Source organism: Lepus europaeus (genome assembly GCF_033115175.1).
Source record: "Lepus europaeus isolate LE1 chromosome 12 unlocalized genomic scaffold, mLepTim1.pri SUPER_12_unloc_2, whole genome shotgun sequence".
NCBI classification, from domain to species: domain Eukaryota; kingdom Metazoa; phylum Chordata; class Mammalia; order Lagomorpha; family Leporidae; genus Lepus; species Lepus europaeus.
Genome location: NW_026909002.1, coordinates 23863 through 46568, shown reverse-complemented (window position 1 = coordinate 46568; position 22706 = coordinate 23863). Strand labels below are relative to the sequence as shown.

General features: G+C 51.4%; 1 protein-coding gene across 1 annotated transcript; it reads right to left on the bottom strand.

Moving 5' to 3' along the window:
• Positions 1-15520: 15520 nt before the first annotated feature.
• LOC133754288 (NUT family member 2G-like) lies at positions 15521-22380 on the bottom strand. The gene is made up of 6 exons (XM_062184758.1): positions 21683-22380; positions 19731-19859; positions 18646-18785; positions 17922-18214; positions 17533-17666; positions 15521-16169 (listed from the first exon to the last, which is right to left on the bottom strand). Exons 1-6 carry the CDS (start codon positions 22378-22380, stop codon positions 15521-15523), a joined length of 2043 nt encoding a protein of 680 aa, XP_062040742.1.
• Between the last annotated feature and the right edge of the window lie 326 nt (positions 22381-22706).

Sequence of the window (22706 nt, the reverse complement as noted above, 5' to 3'; positions counted from 1 at the left end):
TCCAAGAACCTCCCAAGAGAAACAAGAACATACTTGTATGTTCACACAAAGAATTGCACAAGAATATTTACATGAGCATTATTCATAATAATCTCAAACTACAAATAGTACACATGTTCATCAACTGGTAATTAGGCAGTGAAAAATGTGACACAACCCAGATCACAAAAACTCAAAAATACAATGGAATAAATGGTTCAAAATAATGGTATGTGCGACAGTATGTATGAATTTCAAAAAGATTATGAAATAATCCAGACATGAAAACCTATGTATTGTGTATTTCTGTTTATATGAAGTGTCCAGAAAATGCAAATTCAGAGAGACATAAAGAGATCAATCAGTGGTTATCAGGGGGTAAGGTAAAGAGGGGAGATTAACTGCAAATTGGATGATTTTGATATAATTCTGTAAATTAGTATTATTAAATTACTGGTGATGAATGAATTTTATGGTCTATACTAATAATGCTGTTTAAGAAGTTAATAAGAAATCTTACATGGTCACCTACTTTAATTTCATTTAAGGTTTAAATTTACTTCCTGAAGTCTTCGTCTCTTAGGAGCTTCTTATTTAATTCCTTTGTTCTAGTCTAATTTTCCTGAACATAGATTCCTTTTATATTTTATCTACTCCATGGCTTCACCCCTCACCTAAATCCTTAAACTATTCAAATCTATATTTTGCATGTGAATTCACTTCCCAGAGTCAAAATTGGTGTTTCCACATGCCTGTTATAGAAATCTCACCAGATCCTTCACAGATATCACAATCAGAATTCATTCAGTATGGCCCTCGTTGTGTTCACCTGAGCTTTATGGCCAATCTTATGTCCTGTTTTACAGTATTTATCAGTTCTTTTTTCAGTTCAGTACTTCCATATTGAAGTATAAAGTATTTTCAACACTGATAAACTTTTGCTAAACTCAAAATATTAACAAAATTTGAAATGTGAGTTCTTAATAAGTAGGACTGTGTGGCCCCCTCGTTTCAGTCTTCATTAATAACAACAGCAATGGCTAAATAGACATTTTAGTGTCTATGATGTACAGTCATATTTTCCTTATTCTCTTTCACCTAGCCTGAGAGGTAAACAGTCATTTCCCTGTAGAATCATATTGACAGACTAGTAATGAAGAAAAAGGCAAAAGAAATTAATATTCAGTGGCAGAATCTCAATCCTTAAAAAAATTCAGGATATTACATCCTAGAGTAGAAACTAAGAACATGTCTATGAAGTTTGAACCTTCTCTTTTTCTACCACTCTAAAGAGAAATCATGGATTAGCAAAGATTGAGAGTCTTTTTCAATCTGAAGTGTTGGCAGTTTGATGGTTGAAAATGATAATTTTTAATGTTTTAATTTCCATTTCCCAGATAGCTGATTAGGTTGAAACTTTTTTCCATGTGTTTAGGTCTTTTAATTCCTTCTTTCACAAATAATCTTTTTAAACTTTTTACTCCAGAATAGTTTAAAGTTTATGAAACATTGTAAAGTAGTATAAAGAATTTGCATATGCCATACTCCCAGGTCCCTTATTAACATCTCTGATTAGTGTGATATGTTTGTCACAATTAATGAACCCCACCTAGCTTCTAAATTTTTAAATCCACACTCTTTCTATCCTTACCACCCCTCTCAGCCACAGTAATCACCACTCTATGTTCAGACTGAACTGGTTTTTGTTTTGTTTTGTTTTCATATATGAAGGAGTATATGTAGTATTTGTTATTCTGTGCCTGGCTTGTTTCACTCAAAATCTTTTTTTAAAGATATATTTATTTATTTGAAAGTCAGAGTTACTCAGAGAAGGAGAGGAAGAAAGAGAGAGAGAGAGAGAGAGAGAGAGAGAGAGAGAGGTTTTTTTAAATTTTTTTTCCCTCTTCCAGTCCAGCTCTCTGCTGTGGCCAGGAGTGCAGTGGAGGATGGCCCAAGTGCTTGGGCCCTGCACCTGCATGGGAGACCAGGAGAAGCACCTGGCTCTTGGCTTCGGACCAGCATGGTGTGCCGGCTGCAGTGAGCCGGCCGCAGCGGCCACTGGGGGGGGGGTAAACCAATGGAAAAAAGGAAGACCCCTCTCTCTGTCTCTCTCTCTCTCTCTCTCTCTCTCACTGTCCACTCTGCCTTAAAATGTCCAAGAGAGGTGGTATGGTATATTGAAAAAGAGCTCTAAGCTGGGATACCATTTTTTTCCCCATTACTGGAAAGTTGCCTTCTTCATCTTCAGATTGTCTTCTTTACCTATGTCGAGCAAGCGACCTCACACTGGCGGCACCACGCGGCTTCTACGCAGGTCGTAGACTCCTCCGAGAGAGAGGTTTTACATCCACTGTTTCACTCCCCAATTGGTTTCAATGGCTGGAGCTGTGTCGATCCAAAGCCAGGAGTCAGGAGCTTCTTCCGGTTCTCCCACATGGGTGCAGGGGCCCAAGGACTTGGGCCATCTTCTACTGCTTTCCCAGCCCATAGCAGAGAGCTGGATTGGAAGTGGAGCAGCTGGGACTCGAACCAGAGCCCATATGGGATGCCAGCACTGCAGGCGGCAGCTTTACCCACTATGCCACAGCGCCGGCCTATCAAAATCTTTTAATATCATTTATTTTTCTATGCCTGGTCTCTTTCCTCATGAATTTGTCAGAGCATTTTGTTGTGTTATGGTCTGGCCTAGCTCTGCACCCATCAGGGTGGGGTTAGAGTCCAGGCTTGGGAAGGTCAGGGTTAGGGTCTGTCTTGGCATAAGGTCAGGGCTCAGGGTCCAGGACTTCTCTTAGTAGAGTTCAGGCCTATCATGGTCTCAGGTGAGGTCAGGGTGGGAGCAGGGCTCCTCTGGAACTGAAGCCACAGCAGGATGAGGTCCTGTCTGGGACCAGGGTCAGGCATTGCTCTCCACCCTTCTTCTGGTCCTGGCGTCCAGTATGGACATGGGAACTGTGCTTCCATGATCCCTGCTTTGGCTGCTGCTGCCTCCCCTGAGCCCTGCGACCACTTCCACCCAGCAGCCCATAGTTCCTCAACCTCTTACAGGCTAAGGGCTGAATAGGGCTGCCATGGGGTGCAGAGTGGTGGGGAGCTGGCAGCCATTGGGCCCCAGAGCTCTGTGAGCCCAGCCCAAGATAAGTTAGAAACCTGGGAGACAGGACTAGTGGTGGAGGTCATCTGGATGTTGCCTTGTCCCTCCCAAGCAGGTACCCTCAGGATGACATGAGCCAGATGAATCAGGTTCCCCACTCAGGAAGAAACCTTTCTTGGCTGGGACATCCCCAAATCCCAGGGTGGGACCCTGGACATGGATAAATGGTTGAAGTCTGGCCCTGGGATGGGTGGAGGGAGAAAGCTGGAACACCCAGCTGTACCAGCAAACTCAGCACACTGAGATGCCAGTGATCAGATCCTCACGCACTCAGACTTTGAGAGGTTTTACCCCTTTGGGAGTGACATTGCCATGCGTCAGCTGCACCTGCCTGTGAACTTCACCTCCTCCATTGTCCTTGTCTGTCCCCCAGCCCTGTATGTTTAGCTAACCAGTCTCACATCCTGTTGGGTAACTGGCTGGGGAATGCTCACTGAGGTAGCAAATGGGTGTGGGAAAGATGGGAGCCCAAGCAAGGAGAAAAGGGATGAGTGTGGTGCAAGAGAATAAAGCAGCGTTGGGTCAGCCCTACAAAGAGGTCAAGGCTGGTTTCAGAAGCCACTGGGCCTTGGCACTCTGTGCCTCAATTTCATGACATGTAAGATGATGACTGGACTGGACCAGGGCCCTTCTGACTCTGAAGGTGTGTGGTTCTACAACCTCAGAAGGCCCTAGACCCAGGCTCTGAAAGTCTAGGAATGTTGGGCAGTTGGAATCAAGAATCTAAGTTTGCATTGTTATGTATTTAATGTTTTTATCAGGCAAGGATCTGAGAAGACTTCAGTCCTCTGATCATTACAGGTCACCACTGAAAACCTTGATTTTCCCTTGTCATAGAAAGTGTTTGGGAAAAGTGGAAAGAAAGTATACTGACCTCTGAGGCAGTGTGAAACAATAAAATGATCATGATCTTGGCGTGTTTAACCTTTCTCAACGCCACCTTGCTCTTCTAAACTGGGTTGACTGCTTTATAGTCTTGTTAGGTGAACTGAGTCACAGAGGAGATATTTTTGGTTGGTTGCTTGAATGATTGAAAAAAGAGAAATTTGGCAAAGACTTATGGGCAACAGAATTTATTGATGGGATAATATGTGGTTTGGGGAAAAGCATAAGTGTGATGGTAAGGAGAAAAACAACATATCTGATAACTGTTTGTTGAGTCATAATTTGCTACAGGCTTTCTCAACAGAGATGGTACAGGTCTGTTGGACTGAACTTGTCATCATAGACTGGGGCTCTGCCTTGATCCTGGGCCCTAGCCTCATAGTTAGAATCACTCCCTAATCAGATGACAAACAGCTACCAGTGTGAACCTCTCTCTGCCACTGGTTCCTCCTTGTGGGGAAAGTGATCCCTAGTGATCATACTTGTTATCCCAGTCCTCACTCAGGACTGTGAAACCGTGTAGTTACTCCACTGTGCTGCTACCTCCTTTGCAGGATAGACCATTATTTCTGTCCTGTAGTCCCTGACCTGGTCTCCTAGCATCCAGCCTCTTGTGTCTCTACTTAACTCTCCAAACAACTATCAGAACGTTACTTTAAAGCATGTCATTGCACTTTCCTGTTCATTCCTCTCCATGGCTTTTTCGCTTGTGCTCAGGATAAAATTGAAATTTCCTACTTTGGCTTTAAGCCTTGCATAGCGTTGGCTTCCTGATCCCTCTGCCTCATCTCCTGCCACATCCCTCATGCCATCCCTGTCACACAAGTCTTCTTGTTTCTTTAGTATGTGAAGGCCTTTCCCACCTAAGGGCCTTTAGCTATGTTGTTTCATGGGCCTAGCTTGTCCTCTCCTCCAGTCTTTGCAGGGTTTCTTCTTTACATTTATGATTCAGATCTTCGGCTGAGGAATTTTACTTCACACTGTGAGCTTAAGTAGGTCATCCCTACAAAGACATCTCCATGTCTTTGTTCTTCATAATAGATCTAATATAATTCAACTTGTTTACATGCTGTGACCAACAAATGTCCCCATCTGTCATTAGTGTCCAAGAGATACCTAGCATGTGCACAGATCAATGGAGGAGTGAATAGATGATTGAGTGGAGAGATGGATCAATGGAAGAGAAGATAGATGCATGGTTGGATGGATGAAGATTTGGTGGGCAGATGCATGGATAAAAGGATGGGTGAGTGGATAGATGGGTAATTAGGCTGGATGTATTGATAGGTGGGGAGATTGATGGCTGAGTAACGGAGAGATTACTGAAAGATCAGATGCACGGGTAAATGGAAGCATTAGTGATTGAATGGGGATGTGAAGGACAATAGGTATGTCAGTGGTTGGCTGTGCAAATGTGGGTAGATGGGTGGATGAAGAAATGGAAGAAAGTAATGTATGGAAAGGAATAGGGTGATTTATGAAAGGGTGAGCAGGTCAGTGAATGGTTGCTAAGCCCCAAGTGTTGGTGGGATTTGCCTCTCTGTGGCATAGAACAGGTGTGGTCTGTTGCTCAGAGAAGTGAAATGAATTGGATGAGAAGTTGGAAATATTTGAGAAAATGGAGAGGAACTTCAAGGATAATAGGAGACCAAGACAGTTTTTGGTGCTCAGATGTTATGAGAAAAACCCTGTGAGAGGGATATTGGTGAATAGTCAGGCAGCGTGAGAATTCAGAATAGAGTACGTCAGGGTGGCTTGACTAAGCCACAGCACACATTACTGACCTCCTGCTTTATTTATTTTTTTGCAATGTGTCTTTTACCACCCTCCAATCTCCAGTAATGTCAGGTGAGTCTCATTGAGAACCGGTTCTGTAAGTTATTATATGGGCAGAGAACTGACTCAGACAAATGCTCTGTATATAGAGATGGTTTGTGAGGAGAACTTCTCGAAAGAAGAGTCCATCTGCCCTGTGAGTAAGGCCCTGTCTGGGGATGCTTGTGTGTTCTCCTGGGCTCCATTCCTCATCAGTCTCCCCGAAGTAACCCCTTTCCTGGCCCAGCCCCAACGTAAGGGCATCTGCTAGAAGGACCCTAAATCAACACCCATTTTCATTGCATATTTAAATGTCCTAATTGAAGTATGACATAACTACACAAGAGTATGTAATTCATAAGTCTAAAGTTTGATGCCCTCCCCACACTCCCAAAACATGTTACCAGTAACCCCAGAGGCCCCACTTCATACCCTGTTCTTATCATTGATAATCAGGGCAATTACCACCTTCACTTTTAAGCACCTTAGACTAGATTCTTAGTTTATATTAATAGAATTACAGCTAGCACTCTTTTGTGTCTTAATGTTGTATATGTGAGACCCATATATGCTGTAACACATAGTTAAGGTGTTTTCATTCTCATTGCTGTATAGTGTGCTGCCATGAGAACTGAATTTTATTATCAATTCTGTGCTTGGGAGGTATCAGAGTAGTTTCCACCTGGAGATATCTGAGTAGCAGAGCTGAGCACATCTTTTATTTCTCTTCGTAGCAGAGATGAACACTCTTTCTTTCATGGTACATGTTAAGAAAGTTTTAAAGTGAGAATATAATTTTCCTCATGGGCATTCTCTACCTTAGAAAAACTACTACAGAACATGCCTGTGACTATAGACTTGTAGTTCAGGCCACCGAAGATTAGAGATGGGATACGGGCACTCCCTTGACTTGCATCCTCTGGTCTGCTTTAACACAAACCAGGAGGAAAAGAAAGCTAGGCATCAGAAGCAATGGGTGGCAGGCCTATTAAGGGCTGATCTGTACGGTGATCTGCCCTCAAGGAGACCCAACAGGCCAGTCCACTGCAGTGGCTTTCAATGTGGTAAGTCTGGGCTTCAGCAGAAGTCAGCTTGTGAAGAGCCCTGGCAGCTCTGCCAAGAGTTGGGTCACTGGAAATGGACCTGCCCTGGAGTCGAAGGATGCCCAGGTCAGAGCCACAGATCTTATTGGCTCTAAGCTGAAAAGCCCTTCACTCAGCCCAACTTCCAAAGTGACCACGGCAGCTGAGGGTATGGACAAGTAGGGTCAGCAACATTGCAGGCAGAACTGTAAATTCTTGTTAGAGATGCCACCTGCCTTTACCTGGCCAGCTCTCCTCCCAGGCCAGCCAAGTAATGAAAGTCAACAGAGTGCCTTCCCCTAGGAGGTTCACACCTCCCTTAGGATATACCCCATGTGAAGAGATAGATAGGTCTGGGCCTCTTAACTTACAAGGCCTAAAGCCCACCAGATTATTATCAAGCCCCTTCTATCAGGTTCTATTTGCCTCTCAATCAGAAAACTTAATTGTAGCTTAGCACCTTTCTTAGCTCCTCTAATAATGACTCTGTCCTTTGTTCTAGACCCTGTCTAGCACACTTGGGCCTCATTCCTTTGTAATCATAACCTCTACTCTACCACCAATGGCTCTACTCCCAACCTGTGTGTACTGATGGTCCTCTTCCCCACTTAATGCTGTATAATTGTTCAGACCTGGTAAATGCCACTCTTAGGATCATTGGTTACTATCCTCACCCTGTCTTTTATGACCTTGTCTAAATATGATCAGAGTCGGGGAACTTGGAAGGCTTCCATAGCCTTGGCAACTCATGACGACAGCCTAGGGTGGTTACTGGTGCCATAAACTAGAGTGTCAATTTGTTGGGTCAACAACAGGAGCCACTGTGCGCTTGCTCCTGATGTGGGATCTCTGTCCTTAATGTACTGTACATTTTGATTTAATGCTATAACTAGTACTCAAACAGTATGTTTCACTTTGTGTTTCTATGTGGGTGCAAACTGTTGAAATCTTTACTTAATATATACTAAATTGACCTTCTGTATATAAAAAAAAAAAAAGAAAGAAAGAAAGTCACCACTAGCATTGCAGGATAGAAAGGGGTGTGGGTTCATCTTCCTCCCAGGTTAGCAAACAGCCTGCATCAGAGGTTGTATCCTCACCAACACTCATTCTGATCATTTTGGTGAGTGGGGTGGTTTACGATTTTTATTTGCATTTTGCTGATGACTGACTAATTACATTTTCATATGTGTATTGTCATTGGAGATCTGTGAAATTTCTGTTCTATTTTTTTAACCTGTTGGTTTTCTGTTAGGTGACTGACTTTTTTTTGTAGTAGCTCTCTGTATATTCTGGATATAAGTTCACTTTTTTACATAAGGACTGGGTCCCATTTTATATGTGTAAAAACTGAGCTGTAAAACTATACAGTATAGGTGTAAAAACTGAGGTGTAAAAGCAGAGACAGAAAGTGAGTAGGTGAAAGTGAGTGATACAACCTGGGCCCAGCCATTCTGGTCACTACAGCATCCTCCATGTGGCCGAGTCTCCTGCGCAGGCCTCTGTGGGCTAAACTGTTCCATACATGGCAGCATGGAGTGGAGAGGAAATTGTTAGGACCGTATTCTGTTAGGCGTATTCTGCCACATAGTCCTGCTGTGTGGCTAGCTGCTCCTGGTCTTTTTATCTTCTGAGCTGGTGTTGTCCTCTGTAATCGGGGTTTCTGAACCCTCCTTCATGTGGTTGTTGAAAGGATGGTGTATTGTGTGGGTTAACATCCCCCAATTTTTTCTCTTCCCGGGAACCTTTGAGTTTGACCATAGTTGGGAATGGGGACTTTATAGATGTACTTTATTAAGAATCTCAGGATGGGGGCCAGCGCTGTGGCACAGCAGGTTAAGGCCCTGGCCTGAAGTGCCGGCATCCTATATGGGTGAGGGTTCTAGTCCTGGCTGCTCTTCTTCCAATCCAGCTCTCTGCTATGGCCTGGAAAAAGCAGTGGAAGATGGCTCAAGTCATCAGGCCCCTGCACACACGTGGGAGACCCAGAGGAAGATCCTGGCTTCAGATCATCTCAGCTCAAGCCGTTGGAGCCAGCTGGGGAATGAACCAGCAGATGGAAGACCTCTTTCTCTGTCTCCATCTCTCTCTGTAACTCTGTCTTTCAAATAAATAAAATAAAATCTTAAAAAAAAGAGAGATAAGATAGTGGGACTAGAATAAGCATTTATTTAAAAAAAAAAATCTCAGGATGACAACACCTTTTGGGTAGATCCTAAATCCAATGACTAATGTCCATATGAGAAGAGAGGCCAGTTTCAGGCATTTGATGCAGTGGTTACGAGGCTACTTGTGGTGCCCAGGCCATGTTAGGGTGCCTGTGTTTGATTTTAATTCCAGCTACTTGTTCATATGTACCCAGGGAGACAGCAGTGATGGCTCAGGTAGCTAGCCCCACGCCACTCAAGTGGCACTTGGAATCAGTTCCCAACTCTACCTTCAATCTGACCCATCCCTGCCTTTCAAGAGCTTTAGGCAAGTAGACTAAGAGATGGAAGATCTCTGTCTGTCATTCTTTGTCTCTGATCTCTCCAACTCTCAAATAAATAAAAATGAAGGTGTTAAAAAATAAGAGGATCCATGGAGACACACAGAGGTAAGATATTCCCATGGAGACAGAGGCAGAGGCTGGAGTGATACAGTTAGAAGCCACAAAACACCAACAGCAACCAGAAGTAAGCAGAGGTGAGGAGTTCCTCCTGCAGCATTTTAAGGTGGAGTGACTTTGAAACGCCTTGATTTTGACTTCTGGCTTCCATAATCATGAGAATCAGTTTCTCTTATTTCCAAACTACCTAGTTAATGACAACTTATTATGGCAAGCTTTTATAACTGAATACATTTAGCTAAATCATACCACTAGCAAAACGACAGATTGAAATCTAGAACCTGGTGTTTGTTGTCCCCACTCTGAACACTGACTCACCCTGGCAGTGGGAAGGGTCCATTGGCAATTTAGTTTTTTTTTTGTTTTGTGTTTTTTGACAGGCAGAATGGACAGTGAGAGAGAGAGAGAGACAGAGAGAAAGGTCTACAGTTGGTTCACCCTCCAATGGCTGCCGTTGCTGGCACGCAACAGCCGGCACATCGTGCTGATCCGAAGCCAGGAGCCAGGTGCCTTTCCTGGTCTCCCATGCGGATGCAGGGCCCAAGCACTTGGGTCATCCTCCACTGCACTCCCAGGCCATAGCAGAGAGCTGGCCTGGAAGAGGGGCAACCGGGACAGAATCCAGCGCCCCTACTGGGACTAGAACCTGGGTGCCAATGCCGCAGGCGGAGGATTAGCCTATTGAGAGGTGGCGTCGGCTGGCAATTTAGTTTTCATAAATAGATTTGTTTATTTAATCTGAAGTCACACTTGCATAGAGAGAGGGAGAAACGCAGAGAGAGGATCTTTCACCTACACATTCACTCCCCACTTGGCCACTATATCCAGGGCTGGGCCAGGCTGAAGCCAGGAGCCAGGAACATCATCAGGGTCTCCCATCTGGGTGGCAGGGACCCAAATGCTTGGGCCACACTCCACTGCTTTTACCTGTCTCATTAACAGGGGGTTGGATGGGAAGTAGAGTAGCAGGGATTTGAACTGGCACCCATAGGAATGCTAGCACTGCAGGTGGTGCTACGTAGAGTGCCTGCACCAGTAACTCAGTTTTCATTGCTTCCCAGTGAGCTCGCTGAGCTACAGGGAGGGCCCTCAGCTCCCTGCCCTCCTCGTGGGAGGAGGTTCCAGGTCTGTTGGTTCCCTGTCCCTACACCCCTCATTGCTTCTTTCAGGCTGTCTCACCTGGGCCACCTCCTGAGAGTCTGCTGCACCCACAGGCAGAGAAAAGGGCCTGCTGAATGCAGTGCTAGGGCCTGGACCTCCTCTCCAGCTTGGCCCTGCACCTGCATTCCCCTGAAAAGGCCATGCTGTGGTGTCTCAGGGCCAGTGCCTCTGACTGTGCACCTGATGGGCACACCGTCATGTACCCACAACCCTCCCCTCCTGTTGTTCCTTCCCAAGGCCAGGGCACTGCTGAGCTGGACTCCTGAGAGTCCAGACAAACACCCCCGCCCCTCCTTCTTCACCCTGTCCATTGCCACTGCCTGTCTCTGAGAACCCTCAGGATTCCTCCCCTGCCTGACCTGGTCCCCACCTCCTCCTCAGGGCTCCCCGCCCTAGCCAGAGTGCCAAGACACAGCTCTGAGGAGACACGTGCCGCGGGGTGACTAAGTGCTCACACTGTGGGCCAGTCCAGTCTGTAATTGGTCATCGCCTGCACTGTGACCTTAGCCAGGTTTCCTCACCTGCAAAAGGGTTTGGTCTTAAGGTTCCTACAGAAAAGTAAGCACATTGCCTGGCATTCAGCAGATGGTGAACAAGTGTTGGCGCTCCAGTTCCAGATCTTGTCCATCTCCCTGTGTCTGAGCTGCACTTGTTCTTAGTGCCTGTCTCAGACCTGTCCCTGCATAGGGTCCTGAGAGGTGGGACTTTACCCTCTTGGAGCTCCCCAAGGGCCTGGAGATGCTGGGGTCCTTTGGTGCTTCCCCCAGCAGCACAAAATGCAGGGTGATGTTGGTGACCCCATCACTCATAGCATTAATCCCATGGCCTGGAGCAGATGAGGCCTGCTGCTGCCTTCTCAAGCTGGGTGGTGGCACAGTGAGAGGAAGGCAGGGGAAGGGCACTCCCTGTGGGGAGCCCAAGAAGGGAACAACAGGACACCAAAGGCACAGCACTGTCCTCAGGAGGCCCCTGATGTGAATTTCCCAGCACCCAGTATCAAGTCACCACCACCTGGGAGCCCAGTGGCTGACACTGAGTGACTAATAGACCTGAGGGGCCAGAGTCCCGGTGTGGGCCACCCGGTTCCTATGAGCCTCTAGTGCACATTCTGCTCCCGCCTTTCCAGCTTCTCCCGTTGCAGCACACCCTGGCCAGTGACCTATTCCTGCATCCTCAGAGTGCATCCAGCCAACCTCTGCTTCTGTCCTCACATTCCTTCTGCCTCTGCCCCCTGCTGCCCCATTCCCTTAGAAGGACATGAGGGATGGTACCTGAGTACTCCAGGGGTCCTCTACCCTCTCAGGTCCCTCAGCTCCATCCCATGTGCACAGTCTTTCTGCACGTGAAGTCACTTATTCCCAGGTTCCAGGGATGAGGACGAGGACACCCGGAGGCCATCGAGTTGTGATCACACCAAGTCCCCCTTTGCTCTCCCTGTCAATGGCGTCTTACCTTTTCTTCTTTGCTGGCGTCTTTCTGGTCCTAACTCTACCTGGTGCCTGCCAACTTGGCACCCTATGCCTAGCACCAGGCTGGCTCTGTTAACTGCTTGTGGCCTCCTGTGATACCCTAGGTCCTGACACAGCCGTTCTCACCTTGTTTGTACAAGCTGCACCCTCCCCCAGTGGGTTGAGGAAGTCTGGTTCTGGAGGCCCCTAGTTTGCTACCTTCCCAAAGTCTGGGTACTGGTGAAACAGGCCAGTGTGGGTCTGGTGCTGACCTGTGTCTACCCCAGCATCTGCCCCAGGGTCTCTTGCTCAGTGGACTGGGTTGACAGAATGAAGAGGCCCACTCCTTCCCCAGACCCAGCATCTGCTCCATCCTACACCAACCTGTTGTTCAGCTGGACCCCACACAGCCCTCAGAACTGCGCTTACCTGGCTTCTGCTGCCATTTATCCTCAGGGCCTCCCAGAAAGCCTTGACGTGACCTGTGGGCCTTCAGCGCCTTTCATCCCGTGTACCAGTGTCCTTCCCTGAAACTTCTCCTTGGCTTTTCTACCCACCCTCAAACCAAGTGTGGCAGTATCAGAGGAAAGCAGTGACCCTCCCTGCTCCTCTCTGATCTCTCATGCTCCGCCATGCCCGCCCTTCCCTTGGGGTCAGCATCTAGTTCCCTTGTTCAGAAAGGAGACCTTGCGGGAGGACTCTCAAGTGTGAGTTCCCAGGAGAAGAGCAGGTGTGTAGGGGAACACTAAGGGGCACCATTAGGGGAGAAGGCTGATTCTGCCTCTCACAGAACGTGTCTGCTACAGGGGCACCCAGGCCTGCAGAAGGAGTGAGACGTCCCACTCAGGACCCACAGTGCAGAGGATCCAGGGCTTTTCCGAGCACGGCTGGGGGTTTTAAAGGGAAGACTGAACTCCAGTGGTCCTCAGGGAGGGAAAGCCTGGGACATAGAGTGACTGAGCAGGGCTGCGTCCAGAACCAGGACGTGAGGAAAGGGGTCCTGGCCTGTGACTGGAGGATGAGAGATGGACATAGGGGCTGGGATGGTTACCTCAGCAGCCTTCTCAAGGTCTTGGTGTGTGGATAAGAGGGAGAGCCTGTCCTGCTTCTGACAGGGGACTGGACATGTGATGACTGTGAAATATGAAGAGACCATCAGCCCTGCTTACAAAGCCTACCACAACAGCAGCTCTTACGAGAGTCTTTTCTTTGGAGGTTTTACCAGCACCCAACTGACTTGGTGGACAAGAAATGCCAAACTCCAGCACGCTCTCTCATTTCTTCCACACCATGGGTTGGGGTGAGGGCTACTCAGAGGTACATGTGAAGGTCACAGGACAGTAGCCCAGGTTCAGTAAAATCACAGGGTTATAGAATGCCTCCCCTCCAACACCTCCCCACCTCATCATTAGGACTCCTGTATAATAACAGATTATAGCAGAAGATACTGCCTGGACTCAACCCAGCCCCAGGCCATTGCCAGTTTGGGGAGTGATACAGCACATAGGAGTATTTTCTCCCTCTCCCTTTTCTCCAACCCCCCCCCTTCTTCTCCCTTCCTCTTGTACCTTTCAAATAAAATGAAAAAAAAAATCAATTTTTTCTTTGAAAAAGAATATCAATCCCCTTCAGCTGTTCCAAAGAAGGGAAGAGGAGGGAACACTAATAACTCATGCTGTGAGGGTAGCATTATTATTATTATTATTATTTTACTGAAGTTCTTTTTTTCTTTCTTTATTTGAAGGCAGAGTTACAGAGAGGCAGAGGCAGAGACAGAGAGGTCTTCCATCTGCTGAATCACTCCCCAAATGGCCACAATGGCTGGAGCTGGCCTGATCGGAATCTAGAAGCCTGGAGCTTCTTCTGGGTCTCGCATGTGGGTGCAGGGGTGCAAGGACTTGAGCCATTTTCCACTGCTTTCCCAGGCCATAGCAGAGTGCTGGATTGGAAGTGGAGCAGCCAGGACTCGAACCAGTGTCCATATGGAATGCTGGTGCTGCAGGTGGCAGCTTTACCTGCTACGCCATATCACGGCCCCAAACATTCTCTTGATATCACTACCAAAGCTGCAGTAATTGAAGAAAATGAAAATCTTTGGAATGAACTAAGACACAGGACACTGCAGGAAGGGGTGTTGCCATCAGAGGTGGAATTCGTCCTTCGGAAGACTGAGGTGGGGAGGGGATGAGAGCCAGCCCAGTGCAGCCTTAGTCATGAAATGTTTGTCTGAAGTTAGTGAGAGGCTTGCACACAAGGCATCCGTGCTGGTGTCAGGGAACAGAACATAGTGGATTTTGAAGACCTTAACAGGGCTGTGCTGGTCTGGGACACGCAGAGCCTGTCTAGGGTAGGAGTCAGGTCCTGAGAGCCCCCGTGGGGGCCGCCCAGGTTCTTTCCTCCCAGCCCAGGATGCCTTCACAGAAACTGCAGGGGCTGTGAAGGGCCTCAGCTGCCCCTCGTGTGTCCCAGGGGCCAGCCCTTCTCTTGTCTGCCAGGAGACCTGTGTCAGCCACTGCCTGTGGTCGACTGATGAGCGGACTCGTGCTGGCCCGCCCTTTTCCCGGCCGCTGGGAGAGGATGGGGCTGCCTGTTAAGATGAATGAGGGCCATCCACCAGTGCTGCCCAGGGCACAGAGCCGTGGAGGACCTCCTGCAGCGCTGAGCTCCCCCTGTGGAGCAATCCCACCTGGTCACTGAGAAAGCACAGCCCTTGGCTTTGCGGCCATCAGTGCTGCTCAGATTGTCAGCCTACATTACCCCAGATGCCGCAGCCTCTTTTCCCAAAGCCAGCGCTTGCCATCTCCTCAGACCCACACTGAGGAGGGACCAGGCCTGCCTGGAGCCTGCTTCAGGGGAGCAGAAAGGAGCCCCTCGGGAGGGTGCCCTCTCCAGGCTCAGTTCTCGGACTCTGCTCCTGGGGCCCTCGACTGACGGCTCAGAAGCAGCTCCCAGGAAGACATGTATAGGACACAGAGGGCAGTGGGGCTCAGGAGGACCCAGAGCCAATGAGGGCTCGTGTGGGCGGTGATGGTGCGGGGCACTAGCAGCCGGGGTAGGAAGCGTGGGAACCTGGAAGGAGATGTCGGTCAGGCCCCTGTGCAGCCATGAGCAGGCCTCTCCGTCTGTCTGCCTCACCGCCCTCACCCCGCTGATGCCAGGACAGAAGGCAGCAGAGCAGGCTGTTTCCAATGTAACTTCCTTTATTTACACAAACAAAGTCCCAAAGGGATGATTCCACACTCTGGCCCCAGGTCCCTCCACCTGGGGGTCCTAGAGTTGCCCTCTTATGGTGAGGAACAGCAGGGTCAGCACTTTGGGTGCAGAGCAGAGTTAGGGTCCATGTGCTTCAGGCTGCACCTAGAGGAGCTGCTCCCCAGAGCCCTAGCGCCACCTAGTGGGCTGAATGATGCTTCTTCCTCCTCCTGGTGTCAAAGTGGTCACGTTTCCTCTTCTGAGCCTGGGAGTTTCCCACAGAGCCCAGAGCCTGGGCCTGCCCTCCAGAAGCCCTGAGATGAGGCACTGGGCAGGGCTTCTTTTTTGCAGGGCCCGGGCCTCCCTGGAGAGCTTGCTTCCTGGACTTTGCAGCATGTGGGAGGGGACCCCTAGGGTCCCTTCCATGGGTAGACAGGGGTTTTGGTGCTCTGCAAGGATTCCCAGCTCCAAGGCAGGGCAGGTCTTCGGCAGAGGCCTCGCTGCGTGCAAAGCCCAAGGGCAGCAGGTGGTGCTGGGAAGCCAGGAGGAAGGAGAGACTGGGAAGTTCCTCCTCGTTCTCACTGGAGATGCCCAATGGTGCATGCGGGCCCCCAACAGAGGGTCCTCCTCTGAAACTCCCAGCATCTTTGGTGGCCCCCAGTGAGGGACATGCCTGATGTCCACTGAAGACAGCATTAACCTCAGGCCTGCACAGGGGGGTGTCTGGGACTGCATGTCTCTGCAGGTCTTGGGAAGGCATCGACCGGGAGAAGCACTGAGCTCTGGCCCCAAGGCAGGGGCCCTGGTTGTCACTCTCCGCACTTTGTTGGGGTCCAGATTCAGAATTGCTGGGGTTCAGTATGGGCACACCATGACTGGGGGTTGCCCCCACGGCCCCATCCTCTGTCAAGGAGAAGTGCTTCGCCGTTACCTGCAGAGGAAACAGGCCCTTAGTGGCTGTGCCAGGTGCGAGGGAGGCCAGGGAGTGCACAGCAGGTACTCAGGAGGAGGCAGAAAGGCCCGAGTCTCTGGGCTGGTTCCATCGGTGTGAGGGGGTTCTGCCTCCACCCACATGAGCCTCATTCTAGCCCTGTACCCTAACCTGGAACTGGCTCTTCTGTCTCTTTAACACATGTGAGCACCTGCACCCCACCTGAAGCAGCTCCTCAAGAAGTCATTCTTCCCCAGCAGAGTAGGGGGAGACATAATGATCTGGGTCTGCCATGCTGGTGTCCCCCCTTCTACCACCAGTCTACCTAGGTGCCCCTCCCTGCCCTGTCTACATGCTGCCCCCACCCTGGTTTCCTGGTGCCCCTCCCTGCCCTGTCTACCTGCTGCCCCCCCCTGCTTTCTTGGTGCCCCTCCTTGTCCCATCTACATGCTGCCCCTGAGTTTCCTGGTGCCCCTCCCTGCCTGTCTACCTGTTGTCCCCCCCCCCCTGCTTTCTTGGTGCCCCTCCCTGCCCTGTCTACATGCTGCCCCCTGAGTTTCCTGGTGCCCCTCCCTGCCTGTCTACATGCTGCCCCCACCCCTGGTTTCCTGGTGCCCCTCCCTGCCCTGTCTACATGCTGTACCCCCACCCCTGCTTTCTTGGTGCCCCTCCCTGCCTGTCTACATGCTGCCCCCACCCCTGGTTTCCTGGTGCCCCTCCCTGCCCTGTCTACATGCTGCCCCCACCCCTGGTTTCCTGGTGCCCCTCCCTGCCTGTCTACATGCTGCCCCCACCCCTGGTTTCCTGGTGCCCCTCCCTGCCTGTCTACATGCTGCCCCCACCCCTGGTTTCCTGGTGCCCCTCCCTGCCTGTCTACATGCTGCCCCCACCCCTGGTTTCCTGGTGCCCCTCCCTGCCTGTCTACATGCTGCCCCCACCCCTGGTTTCCTGGTGCCCCTCCCTGTCCTGTCGACCCACCCCTGGTTTCCTGGTGCCCCTCCCTGCCTGTCTACATGCTGCCCCCACCCCTGGTTTCCTGGTGCCCCTCCCTGCCCTGTCTACCTGCTGTACCCCCACCCCTGGTTTCCTGGCTCACCTCCCTGCCCTGTCTACATGCTGCCCCCTCAGTTTTTGGTGCCCCTCCCTGCCCTGTCTACATGCTGCCCCCACCCCTGGTTTCCTGGTGCCACTCCCTGCCCTGTCTACATGCTGCCCCCACCCCTGGTTTCCTGGTGCCCCTCCCTGCCCTGTCTACATGCTGTCCCTACTCTAATGCTGACCACCTTCTGTCCTTTACCTGGCCAGCAGTCAGCCCTTCCTCCTTCTCCAGCTCCTTGGACAGGGCTGTGAGGTCCAGCTGTGGATCTGGGGAAAGCAGTTCTTCCAGGAATCTGGGGTGAATGATGGCCTCCGCCTAGAAAAGACACAAGATGTCCGTGATCATCCTTGCTTGAAGCATCTGAGGTGATGGGAACTTGAACAGAACCAGAAAGCAATGACGGCCCCATCACTGTTCACACTGGGGTTGTAAATCAGTGGGCAGTCAGCTTCACTCACTCACTCACTCATTCAGGAACACAAAGGCAGTGGTGAAGAATTTGCATTTGGCTTAAGGGCCTGGCAGGGTCATTTTTTGGATCTTGCATCCCAGTGCCGCATCCCAACCCACCTTGGTGACAAAATCCACCTGGGCGCATAGACTGTCAATGTAGGACAGCATTTCCGGGTCCGGGTATGACCCCTCATTCTCCAGGAAACCTTCATCTCTGTCCTCTTCTGGGTGGCCATCGGGAGGCTCCCAGGACAAGGGTGTTGGCCCCAGCAACGTGTCCATGATTTCCATGTACTCCTTCACGGCCTCTGGCGGGATCTCCTTGGGTGTCTTGTCCTGAGGCCCCTGGTGTCTGGGTGGCACTGGACAGGCAGGCAGGGCCTTGGAGCTGGCCTTCCTGGGGGCACACCCTGTGGATGGGGAACATGGTGTGAGTACAGGGGCCCCAGTGTCATGTCAGGCGCAGTGGGGTGGGCAGTTGTTGGGGGACATGAGTGGTCTCGCTGGGCCAGGCGAACCTGACAAGAGCATCCGAGAGAGGAGATGGGGCCGAGAGGTGGAACATCTGAGTCACCAACACTCCATGTTCTTATCTCCAGACCCCATCCTGGCCAGAGTTTGCTGGCTCCTTGGGAAGCTAAGGGATGAGAGGCACTATGACTGTGGCATGAAAAATCCCCAGGTGATGGCCCAAAGCATGTGGGCCCCTGGGCTGTCCGTGGGACATTCTGCACAAAGGAACACATGTTGCTCTTGAAGGAAAGGCCCAGACGAGGGGACAACAGATCCTGGGGTTGTGTTGGCCTTTGCCACGGACTTGTTAGAACACGGGAGACTGTACCTGGCTGCTGGACAGCCACAGGGGCTGGGGGCCCTTGAGGAAGCGGCGGTGGTGAGACCGGTGGGGGCTGGCAAGGTTTCCCCTTCATCCACCCCTGCTTCTGAATCTGCATCTCCTCCTCTTCCTCAAACTCCATGAACCTGAGAGTGGGGGACACAGGCCAAACGTGAGGGGCCCATGCCCTGACAAGCGATCTGGCAGCAGCTGGTGGCAGACACATGCACATGTCCCTTGGGGTCAGCGAGGCCCATGTCTGGTCAGTCCCATGGGGGTAAAACATTCTGGGAACAGTGCTCTGTTCTGCCCTGCACGGGCCTGTGACGTGTGTCTCTGATCCCCTACAGGCCCAGTTAACAAAGGCACAGCAGATCTCACCACTTGCATGCCTTGTCTGGCCCTATACAGAGCCACAAGTAGGGCTGACTCCAGAGGCTGCTCCAAAGGACATTTATCACAAGCTCTTTTGGGTCCCAGTTCAGAATCAAAGATCCTGAGCCCGAGACTGTGATCCTTGTAGGGGGAGCAGGAGATGAGGGTCCAGGGGCAGGCAGGAGGATGGGAGGCCTAGCTGAGAGGTGGGGCATTGCCTCTGAGTGCTGTGTGTTTAAACTTATCTCACTGCATAAACAGGCAGAAATGCAGCACAGGGCACTGCGTCTGAGACACCAGACCCCCGAGAACACACTCTGGGCTGCAGCACATTCTGGGATGGCGCTTCACTGTTGAGAACACATCTGTCCATAGCGCCTCTCTCGAGGGCATGAGGCAGACGCTCCAATGGAGGTCGTGCCATGTGCAGAGTCCTCGTGGTGGGAGGACACCACAAGGGCTCGCTAGCTGCTCCACCTCAACCTTGAGCGTCAAAGCCTCGGTAGCTTCAGACACAGATTGGGAGGACTCCCAGGGAGGAGAGCACATAGAACCCTACATCCAGGAGGTGGGGCAGTATCCTGGGAGAGCAGGGCCCACGGAGGGCCTGTTCCAAGAAACGGTGTATGTGTGCTGACACATCCAGCCCCTCAGGCCCAGTCTCCCTCCCCAGCTTCCTCCACCACACAACCCTGGGACTAGTACTCCCAACTCACTTTTCTGCCATCTCGTAGAAGATCATCCGGTCAAAGTTGCTCTTGTGCTGCCATTCACGCAAGGCAAACTGCAGGCCCTCCTCCAGCAGCATGGTGGGCCTCCTCTGGGCCAGGGTCCGCAGCACAGGGCTGGAATTAATTCCCCAGTGTCAGTAAAAACACACAAGCCCACCTTGCCGCCTGAGCTCAGGGGTCTGACTACTGTGCTGTTGTCTCCCCTTCCCTCTGTCCCTGTCGTGTCCTCCTCCAGTGTGGGCTCTCCGGCCTCCTGGCCACCTCTCATCTGGGGGATACCCACTTCCAGGGCTGTGTTGGCCTCTCTGTCTTCCGTTTGCGGCTTCAGCATCACTGTGCAGCATGCATTGGATGATTGTATCCCCTAAATACATGTGTGCAAGTCCTAATCCTCAGTGTGATGGGGTCTGAGGTGGTGTCTGTGGTGCAGTTAGGGTTAGGAGAGGTCCTAAGGCTGCAGCTCCCATGATAGTACTGGTGTCCTTAGAGGAGGGTCAAGACACACCATAGCTTGACTCTCAAATGAAGACAGTGGGAAGGTCCTGTCTCAGGAAGAGCAGGCTCACCGGAATCTGAATCCAGCCCATGTCCTGTGCTCAGTCTTCCAGCCTCCAGATGTGACACATGAACATCTGTGGCTGAAACTGTCCAGCGTGTGGCCTTGTGCAGTGCAGCCCAAAGGGAGAACCACACAGAATGATCTGACCTGCATGCCAGGGCTCTGGTGCGGGCTGCTGGTCCCAGGGCTGAGTGTGTAACCTGCTTTATAGTTGCTGGCCAGAGGCCGCACTGGAGTTGGGACCTCAGAGCTCCTGTGAGTGGGGAGAAGTTTGGGAGCTATGCAGGCTGTGCTCTGAGTGGGGTACCAGGACTCTGTGGATGGGGACTGAGTTGGGGGGTGATGTGCCTCCTGGGAAATGCTGAGTGTTCAGAGCTGCAGGGAGATGGAGACATCAACACCAAGGCGTGGAGACTCCTTTCAGTTGCAGGCTGAGTGACGATGCGGCCGGGAGGTCAGAGGTGGGCGCGACATGGACACAGTGCCCTGCTCAGTGGAAGGTGGCTGTGTTTGTCGTGATGGTGATAGACACAGAGGAACCGGAGCCAGAGTGGTCAAGAAAGGGGAGTGTGCCACTGCGGGGAAGGTTCCCTCTGGTTTGGTCCCCAGCAGCCCCGGACAGCGGCCTGCGTTCTTGCCTTAGGTGCTCAGAGTCCAGTCACAGCCTGTACCATGGTGTTTGGGCTGTGGCTGTGTTCTTCTCCTCATTGCCTTTTCCTCATGACAGCATTGACTGCAGTCATTTTGTGAGACAGAGCGTGTGCCTGGCCTGTGCCAAGCTCAGCAGGTTCGCTGCAGTGACCTTCGCAGCTCCCTGGGAACAGGTGCGAGTGTCTCCTCTCTGTGAGGGCTCTGGGCTGCGATGTCAGTGCTGGCCCAGGAGAGACCCTCATGCTGGTGCCCCAGCGTGGCCCTGGGTGGGCTCCTGACCACCTTCTGTCTTCCTGGAAGTTCCGGGAAGAGAGAGGGTTGGGCTGTGCATAAGACTTCCCTCCTTATCAGCCCTCACGTCAAGTCCCTGGGTCTGTGACCTTCTGTGTATGATGCTGGTGGTGGACAGGGATTGCTGTGTGGACTCAGACTCAAACCCCAGTGGTGGCTCCTGTGATCCCAGGACCCGCTCTGACCTTGAGTGTTCTGTAAGGGTTACCCTGGAAATTGTGGAAGTGTAAATGTTATCACAGGATAGCTAAGATCCAGTGGGGCAAGGCCCTGGAAGCATGTCACAGGCAGCATGAGATATCATGGCTGCCAATGGGAACTGCATGTGGTCTCTCGATTGCCTTCAGGGTCTTCCTTTGGGAGCCCTTTTAGCCTGCATTGCCCACCCCGTGATCCTCCCAATGCACTGCCCCAGGCCCTGGGCATGGGTACTCACATGAGGAAGCAGGACAGAGCTTCTGTGTCAGGGCTCTGGGGAAGGAGCCTCCGGGCCAGGGCCTTGAAGTGCTGCCAGCGCCGGAAGTTCTTGTAGACGCTGGTGGAGTTGCAGGGGTCGTCTGATGAGGCTTGGGCCTTGGGAGTAGGCAGGATGTGCTCCCTGTCAGCCCCTTGTGATGGTGGCCCGTTGTTTACTGGGAAGACCATCGGGGCCAGCTGGGCAGCTGGTGGTGGAGCTGCAGGAGGGCGGCCTGGAGGCCAGCCCCCCTGACTGGCCTGGGTTCCCACCATGGTAGGTGCAGGCACTGTTGCCTGCAGGGAAGACACAGGCACTGCTATGGGAGCAGGGTGCTGCCCTGCCCCACAGAACCCCTCTGGGGCATTCAGGCTGATATGGGTTTGGTTGTAGACCAAGGTCTGAGAGTGGAGGGGCTCCACTGGCTGCCCTCCTGTCCTCAACTGGAGGAATAGCTGGACATTCCCAGCCCCATTTGGGCCACAGCCACCATCTCCAGCCACTGTGGGCATCCTGGGGATAGCAGCAGGCAGCACGAGGCGACTGCCTGGAGGGAATGCCACATTCAGGAGGGGCGGAGGGGGCTGTCCCCAGGGTGGCTGGGGTGCAGGGCCGTGAGTTGGTTGGGGAAAGGGCAGCAGCATGACGAGAGACGTGGAGGTGCCTGGGTGCGGGATCATGGCTGATCCCAGCCCTGGAGATGCTGTGGAGACAAAGGAGAGGGGTGAATGGAATAGGGGAACCAATTCTCAATACCCTTCTCGAATAGCAATTCTCAGATACCCTTCATTGCCAGGATGTAACACTGAGTTCTCACTGCCCCTAGAGTCACACAGGGTGACTCCCAGTTCTCTAGATGTCTCCCAACACCTGGATCAGCATTGCCTCCCTGGTGGCACCTCAGTACTCCACAGCAGGCTAGGGGACGTATACAGCTGTGGTGCCACATGCCCACCCGGCCTAGGTAAAGCCAGCTGATTCACAACACCGAGCCCAGACCCCACCT